This window comes from Rhipicephalus sanguineus, chromosome 8 (genome assembly GCF_013339695.2).
Source record: "Rhipicephalus sanguineus isolate Rsan-2018 chromosome 8, BIME_Rsan_1.4, whole genome shotgun sequence".
NCBI lineage: Eukaryota > Metazoa > Arthropoda > Arachnida > Ixodida > Ixodidae > Rhipicephalus > Rhipicephalus sanguineus.
In genome coordinates, this window is record NC_051183.1 from 99,752,381 (window position 1) to 99,761,348 (window position 8,968).

General features: G+C 44.3%; 1 protein-coding gene across 1 annotated transcript; it reads right to left on the reverse strand.

The window, feature by feature from the left end:
- Positions 1-236: 236 nt before the first annotated feature.
- LOC119403411 (uncharacterized) lies at positions 237-7,587 on the reverse strand. The gene is made up of 6 exons (XM_037670350.2): positions 7,572-7,587; positions 7,336-7,522; positions 6,045-6,312; positions 2,058-2,254; positions 1,475-1,998; positions 237-721 (listed from the first exon to the last, which is right to left on the reverse strand). The coding sequence occupies exons 1-6, from the start codon at positions 7,585-7,587 to the stop codon at positions 237-239; spliced, it is 1,677 nt and encodes a 558-aa protein (XP_037526278.2).
- Positions 7,588-8,968: the final 1,381 nt, after the last annotated feature.

Consider the following 8,968-nt stretch of genomic DNA (forward strand, 5'->3'; position numbering starts at 1 on the left):
CAAAACACATCTGTCAGATTACTTATTCGTACTACGTACATGTCAGTTCGACCTCATATTTCAAACAAATTAAGATTTTGCGCTTTCGAAGAACATGCTTCTTGCTGGAGCACGTTTCACGGTTGGTGTCTGCAATAATAATAAACAAACATATGCACGCGTACACAGCTGCATTTGGGCCATAACTCAATAAAGTTTATTTACAGGGTCCTGGGCGCGCGATACGATGGATGCATTTAAACTCTGAAAATCTTGCGACATCTTGGCTTTTCAGCTATCCTCTTTGCCTTTCCCTCTTTGGTTGTCTTGTCGCGCACGTAGTTCGAGAAAAAAGGACGGCTAAATTTCTGCAAGACCAGCCGCGCGATGGCTTCTCGGTGCTCTCTTGTAGCACCTTCATGGCTGAAAAGCGGGTTCAAGGCCACTGCAGGTAGCACTGTTTGCACAAAAAGTGCCATCGGCCTCTTTTTGCAGATGGCCAGTGGCGCGAATGCTTCCGCTGCCCTTTCTAGAGTGCCCACAAAGGAAAGAAATGAAAGCGTTGGGTATGAGAGCCCTCCCCTGTCTAAGTTGAATATGACAGCAGTTGCGGGGCCAGACGAGCTGGGAGCCTTGATTTTGTCGATGCATTGATCGCAACTGATGCAGTCCTCAGCTGCCTTGACCAGGAATCCCGCTATAAGGCCAAGCGTGCTGGCCCTAATGCCCGGCTGTGGGGGACCTGAGGGAAGATAGAAATGAAAGATGTGCACGAATTATATCAACTATAGGTAGGTATGATTGCACCGACACATCCGTATACAGAAAATGGGGATTGTACAGGCTGTTTCACACTTAGGGGAAAACTCGAAGCGCATTGCAATGCGCTCCGAGTTTTCCCCTAACTGTGAAACAGCCTGTACATATATATAACGTGCAGATGTGTGCTAGTGAGGGTACGTGAGGGCTGACACAACTCTAACGATCTATCACTGCAACGTAGCTATATAATTATTATTGCTACGTGTCAGTGATGACTAATACTACTGCGATAACAGTGGGGGGGATCAGTTTCCAGGGAAGGAGGACAAAATTGTTATTCAAAACCAACGATATTTTTTTCCTCGATTGCGGGATGCGACGACGGCTAGTCGAGGGGTATGATCGCCTGGAGAAGGCCTCTTATATTTTGAAATGTAAGCCGTAGCACCTGCTTGTACCATGGGCTTATCGTTACAGCCAAAGACTGCATACAGTAAATTGAGAAACACTTATTCATCTACATTGTGCATTGACGCAAACGCATGCAGCCTCGATCGCGCCATTATAGGCTGACATGTAACCATGCACTCATGAGAGTACTAACAGGAGCAGCAGAGTTTATAACACTGGCACGATATGGTATAGAGGAGAACCGTTTGACGCTGTGCAATAATTTTTGACGAATGGAAATAATCTCATTACAATAAATCCACGAGAGAAAAAAAAAACGCACCACCGTAAGTGTGCAGGGCTTCCAGATGTGGCCGCATCGTTTGTGTCATAGAAGCAGATTTCGCTGCCTCACAGTCGTCTGATGACCCAAATTTTTGGTGTGCTTCTTTGTGCCTTTGATGAGGTTTTGCGTCTGGTGCTCTGGAACACGACGCCTGACTTGCATTGGGGGATCCAAGAGGACATGTTGCTTGCTCCGTACTTCCGCTTGGCGAAGAGTGAATCAATCCCATCACTAGGACTTTCTGCAGGGATGAAAGCGCAGCACGAGCGTCTGTCTGATCGTTGGATCCCTGTAGCTGTCTAATGGTAGAGAAAAGTGCTTCTACAGGGTCGCTGGAAAATTTTGCAGTCAACACGTATACGAAACCGGAACGGATAAGAAATTGTGTGCACTGTACTGTGGATATTGTGGTCAGCTGCAGAGCTTCGTATGTCTCAAGTGAAATGAATGCCTTCTTGTGCGGTGCCGCGGCTTTCCATGCAGCGAAAAAGGGCAAGAATTCCTGTTCCAGCCATAACAACCTGAAATTAAAGCAATATATTGTAGAAAACATGGAATTCAGCGAGACAGTGTAATGTACCTGTCATCATCTGCGGAACTGAACGGCATCCTGTTTCGGTCCCGGCTTACAATGTGGAAGGTTGTATTCCTGATGTTGTGTATTGTGAACCACTTGAATATCATTTCCATTAACTCGATGGTTGGCAGGCAGTCTTCGAAGCCGAAAATGCCAAATCTTCGGCCGTATTGCATGAGGTATCGTAGTGCAGATGTAACCTAGAAAGGAAGAAGATACGTGACATTTCATAAATAATTGCGGGTTATTCGTAGAGAGGCTTCTAAGTTCGAGTATTCGTAGACAGCGAATGAGAAAAGTAACAAGTTGCGTTGTACAGGAATAACGTGCACATTTAGTTCAGTATATGTCAGTAACCCTATATTGATCGTACTAAATGCGCTGTTAGCAGCAGCAGCAGCAGCAGCCCAAGAAAACTGCATACTTTTATGTGTCCATATTAATAAATATAACAGGAGTTATAGATGTAATTCATTAGATATTCATCTATTGGCTATCCCTAGGGTTTTACGAACAAATGAACAAGAACGCAACGCCAATTTTTCGTGTATTGTTTGATGCGGATTACTATTAAAACGCTTGTTTTCTGCTTTGTTTGAACGAAAAGCTGCGAAATTGTGGAAGGGAAAAAATACGACGGGGCCTCACAGGTGAAAATGTGTAACTGGGAATCCAACTGGTTTCAACTGGTTCCACTTCAACTGGTTTAAGGAACACATTTCCAGTTGGTAACTGGGACCAGTTGGGAATGCATTCCCAGTTGGCGACTGGGACCAGTTGGGAATACATTCCCAGTTGGCGACTGGTACCAACTGGGAATGCATTCCCAGTTGGAAATGCTTTCCCAGTTGTGAACAGGTCCCATTCCCCGTTGGTGCCCAAATGGGCATGCTTGTACTCCAGCTAGCTCAAACAATCTTCAATGTGCAAATAATGTTCATTCTGAGCACATCAAACACTCCAATGGAACACTTGACACTCCATGTTAAGTGTAGAAGATGATCATGATTATTGCTATTACACAAAAAATTACACAGCTCTAGGCATTCCCTGCTGTGGCTGGTTTGGACCAGCACTGTGGTTGCACATTCAGTGCAAAGATATCCTCCGCTCGGCTTTCATGCAGTGCTGTATTTTCTCAACCAATATACTGGTGAAGTTTCGGGCTGCGCAGCTGATGAATCTGTGCCATTCACCCGTGACCAATGAAACAGCGTTGCTGCAAAATAAGAGGTAACATGTTTCATGCATGTCTCAGAACAGTCATATAAATTTATAGATATACACAGCAGACCTGCCTTCTAACAATTCACACGACAAACAGTGTCTACAGAGATCATGCGCTGCATCTATTCCGAATTTTTAGAAGTCGAGTTTATATATCAGCAGCAAAAAATAATAAAAAACACCATTATTTTCACTCGAATTCATATGCCTACACATGCAACAGGTTCAGGAATATTCATTTAGAGTGCAAATACGGGCCCTTAGCGCTTTCTTTGAAAGTCGCGGACAGAGTTACGAGTACATAGTTATTTAGCACGCCGTTCAAAGCACAACTATTGCACGGCACTCGTTTTCTGCGATGCTCCCAAACATATGGCAGCAAGTTTGCGAGCACTCCGCACAAACCCATAAACAAACTTAGCTAGAGCAGTATAGAAAGCATTTGTTAACAATGCAACGTTCCATCGTCTCAACACTCAAAGCACTCTGCCTGCATTATACCTACATCTTCTCTAGGATACTGAACAACTAGCACTCGAAGCATAAATGGTATAATTACCTTCAAACGGCTGCATCGCTGACAATTGGCAGGCAGCATTCCGCACACAATGGGTCCATATGTCCGTCTTGTCACAGGCGTAAACACTTGTCCGGCGTTCGCCTGAAGTCAAAGTCTTCCAGAGATGAAGCTGCCGAACACTAATTCGACAAAGTCTAATTTACGCACGCCATGACTGCACGTTCCTTTTGAAAAACAGCACAACTAAGCAGCGCGACCACGGACCACTGAGCGCTCGGTAGCTAGCCCTCGTCCCATGTGGTGTACGAAACTAGCATCGCTGTTTTTTCTAAATTTATGTCTTTGTTATCCAGTTTCTTTCTTCCATTAAATATTGCCGAATTGGCACGAAATAATTCATTTCAGTTTATTTTATATGTAATATTTATGCTTGATTACTTTACTGCTTCGTTCAATGTTTGAGCCTATGAGATACGGCACTAATGTGACGGCAGTCGATGTAGAGAGGCTGCGTTTGTGCAACGGTTTGTGGGTTTGTGTCGGCAGGATGTCAGCAGTCTGTGGCAGTCTCAGCTGTGGTAGCTCTCGGCACTGGCACTACTCCATTTTTCGTTCTCGTACGGAAGTAACCGCTGTGCTGCACACAAGACTATTAAGCATGGCATGCTCCCAGCGAGACGACGGCAATATTAACACCCCAACGTCAATTGGGCCCGCCTCGGTTGCGCGTATTGTCACCGTGATGGACGTAAAAAGATTGACAACAGCTTTTTAATGTTAGTTGAATGTACTGATGCTAAAACAAGCGTACGCTTGTGTGCACTGTGTTGCACATTTGCGCAACGGAATAATCCACGATAATATGATTTTGAAAAATATATATCAGGTGAGGTAAGACTGTATATATTAATGTAATGGGGTCTAAACAACACGAAGAGGATGACGTCCTAAACAAGAAAAGATAATTCATTCGCAAACCATGAGATGCTATTTTCTTACTCTCTCATTGTCCTAGGAATATTACTAGGCCAGTGATGGTACCCTTCTGCGAATAGGACACAAAAAGCTCTTAGATAAAACCCATTCGCTCAAGTGCAGTGATGCTGCGTATGCGTTCGAGTTCAATTATCTTTCTTCTTTCACTTTGAAGAACCGTACAACCAGGACAACTGGTCGCACTTCCAGTTAGGGCGCAACTGGGACCACTTGCTTCCAATTTAACTGGTTATGGTTTCCAACTGGGATCAGCTTCCAGTTCAACTGGTCATGGTTCCCGTTGGTGGCCAGTTGAGCTGTAACTGGAACCAGCTGCTAACTGGGACCAGTTCCAACTGGAATCAACTGGGACCAGTTGAGTTCTAACTGGGACCAGCTGCTAACTGGGACCAGTTGCAACTGGAATCGACTGGGACCAGTTGTTTCCCAACTGGAACCATTTGATCCCAGTTGATACCAGTTGAAACCAGTTGGATTCCCAGTTACTCATTTTCACCTGATGCTCTGGCGTGCATATTCAGTTGACGTAATCTAGTAGTTGCAACGTAATATCAATGAAGAAAAGTATGTATGCCCGAACGCGCCACACTGTCTCTCTTTGAGAATTAGCGATATCACTACTGATAGCAAACTGCAGTCTTGATCCAAACTCAATAAGATGTTTTTTGGTGTGATACAGATCGCAGTGACTGTGAATAATTTGCAAGCTAACAAGAACGCAGTTCTTGTTTCAATAATTTAACAATTATGCACTTTACGTAAGTTATGCCGGTTTCACGCGGGCACTTATGATCGCGATCAGGACCGATCTGGTTTAAGGCGATCGCGATCCGTGCATCGCGATCTGGCTCCCAGATCGCAATCTGTTTCAGGTATACGCTAAACTCGATGCGCCTCTGTTTGGGCCGTGTAGCAGCGACCACTGGTGATCGCGACAAAAAATCGAATCCAGATCCAACCCTGATTGCCGTCGTAAAGTGTCCGTGTTACGTCGGTGTGAAAGGAAGAAATGACAAAAATAATTTCTATGATTTACACTATGAGGGGTTCGTTTTCTTTCTTTCTTTCTTTCTTTCTTTCTTTCTTTCTTAGCGAGGTTGATATGACATAACAATATCGCAGTGAAAATGTTCCCGCGTAAGTTGTGTGCGTCACGCATCATGATGCCGACAAGGAATATAGAGGTCACACTTTTGTGATACAATAACACTAATACTAAACAGCTTTACAACTTTCATTATACATGCCTGTGGAGAGAACACTTCAAGGGCCCTCTTCACGCTCATTTTCTCGAAGTTTGTCGGGTAAACGTGCTTCCGTGTCAGGTTCCGAACAAGCTTGAACGACGACTGTTTTTCCGTTATGTCCAGCAGCATTCGTAAATACTTGGGGCTGTAGTACCGTCCATTGTTACACAGCACTCGATTGGCGGACAGCAACTGGTTGCGGAGATTTTTCAGGATATGACAGTGGTCAAAAGCAAGGAATAGCTTCCGATTATTGTCCATTGGGTGTCTGCAATAAAGAAAAAGGAGGAGCGTGTTTGCGACGTAAATGTTTGTCAACTGCGTACAAGGTTTCTTTCCTGATTTTTTTTAAGTAATGGAAACGTTAGCCGCAGGGAAGGCGTGTGCGTTATTAATTAATACCTTAAAACAAAAATTCTCCACACACGCCATAATCCCGCAGGCCTCTGTATATATTCCATGCAGATTACCTGCAGCCTAAAACAAGAATTCCAAAATTTAAAATTTACGAACCCACAGATGCAGTCGAATGCAGGCGTATAATACGCGTACATGCAACATCCATTTAAATGTAAAGGCAGGTCACTTACAACGAGTGCATTTTCGATAACAGTTCTTGTCAAGGACACGACTTTCTTATACGTCGGCGCTAATACAAAAAAAAAAAGTCTAAAATGCTGAAGTACGCCTTTTGCGTGAACACCTCATTTCTATCACTCAAACCCGGCTGCGTGCACATGCATGTATTGAGGGCACACTGCAGGCCCGTAGCCAGGGGGCGGGGAGGGGGGGGGCAGCCCCCCTCGAAATTTTGATGATACACAGTGCGTTTTATCGAAAATAAATCATGAAAATAGGCGTTTTCTCAAACAGTCAAGGCTTTCAGCAAGTGCCCCCCCCCCCCCCCGAAAAAAATTCCTGGCTACAGGCCTGGCCCACTGTGGATATAAAATATCGACACCCATGGGCGTCCGGAGGGGGGTGCAAGGGGGGGCGGCTGCCCCCCCCCCTGGAATTTTGGATAATATCTTTCTATGCAGTAGCAATAAGCTGCACACGTTGGTTAGCACACAAAAGGTCCGCATATCCGTGTGAAACGGCCTTCAGGATTGCCAGCCAACTTTGCACATTATTAAATATTATTGACTAACCTTGTGGTCAAGTCACGGTAGTGAACACCCCCCCCCCCCTAATAGATGCACCCCCCTGGAAAAATTTCTGCGGATGCCCTTGTCTACACCAGACATGCATCTTAAATGTGAGCTCCCAGCAACAATACTTCGTAACTTACGGCACAACTGGCATCATTTGACCACTCCCGAATATGGTGAACATCTTTGTGTTCGAAGCGTGGTTGTCAGCTACAAGTCGGACCACTTGGAATCCTGCCTCTTCGATGGACTTCATTACTTCAAGCGCTAGTCGATGCAGTTGGTCTCCTTTTATTGACTGCGTGAAATAATATCCCCACAGGCAGGCTGAAAAAGATAAAAATGCACGGTGTTTTATTAAGTTGCTACAGCGCACCATTGATTGAGTTCATTTTTCTGATGTCGATGAAAGGAAATAAAGGTTTTGTTTGTTTATGTCGAGGTGTCGTCAGCCTTTCAATCACAGTGAATCATCTGCACTTGTGCCAGAAAAAGTGATGATACTCTTACGTGTAATGCGTTGATAGGCCTACAAACACAAAGGCGAGAAGGTGTGTTGCAAGCTCGTTCTGGATGCCCACTTCTTTTTCTAGGCCTCCCATTTCGACTAGGCCATGGACCTTGTCTCCTTTTTTTTCGTACGTCGCTGCTTGCCTTAATGACATTTCATCCACAACTAAAGAGCCCATCTTTTCCTGAAAAAAAAAAGCAACAGAATTCAATGTTCATAGACATGTATTGTATATCGGCGGTGAAAAAATGCTGTTGCATACATGACACGTAATTTAAAAAAAAATAACAAAACGTAAAAAAATATATATCGAGCTGCCACACATTCAAATTGTACATCTTACGTTGCAGTCATCCTTGCCACAGGTCTGTTCCCTGTTTATTCACTTTAACTTTTCATTCGGTTATAATAGCATGTATTTTGATCAGTAAAACAGTATCGCATGCGCTGCTTCCTTCGTCATTGGCATGTATAATGTAAGAAATCATTCCTCTATGATCAAAGTAACGTACTCGTTCGGACAAATGTGCGCTTTCCATGTGCAGCCTTTGCTTCATCAGCGACGAAACAACTTCTCCATTACAACAGCCAGTGTAGCGCTTCAGTGTCGAGCGACTTGGAAGGGTGAGGCATCCAGACTTCCGCAACATTTCGTAGCCGCATGGAGATTTAGCTTGCCACAATATGGCCTGCCTGATGGTTGCCTCTTTCCAGCGGTGATTTTTCTCACTCAGGCATTGCAACTGTTCCTTCAAAAATTCAGCTCTCTGGTCGTTCTCGTCCAGCTTTTCCTGAAAATAAAAGGTAGAATAAAATGCGTAAATCACGCACAAGAAAAGACATTGAAACAAAACAGAAGTTCAGGGGAGAATGGAAGCTTGACCCGCTGAAAAATCGCGGAACAGGGAATGTCGCCGCATCCAACGGTTCTGCAATTAAGTGGACTTGCCTTTGTCAAGATAAGTTTGAAGGTTACGGGAGATTGAGCAAAACGTAGATAAACACGATACTAAGGGAGCCAGTCGGTGTCCTGACAAAGAGAAGTCCACTTATTTCTCGAAACGTTGGATCGGGAGACATTCCCTATTCAACGATTTATAATCACTAGAAATATAAGCGTTTACTGTGAAACCTTATAGATATTTAACGTCCCCATGTGCATATTCATTTGCAGATATACTCTATTACGCAAGTTCAGGTCTGCGTCATGTTCAGGAACCCGCCATCGTCTCACAGCTAGAAACCAGCGGAAACTGCTTGAT

Coding starts and splice junctions, on each gene's coding strand:
- LOC119403411 (XM_037670350.2), bottom strand. Junction 2,255..6,044: donor TTGAAGTGTTCTCTCCACAG/GCATGTATAATG, acceptor CTTCCTTTCTAG/GTTACATCTGCACTACGATA. Junction 1,999..2,057: donor AGTTCCGCAGATGATGACAG/GTACATTACACT, acceptor CTTTAATTTCAG/GTTGTTATGGCTGGAACAGG.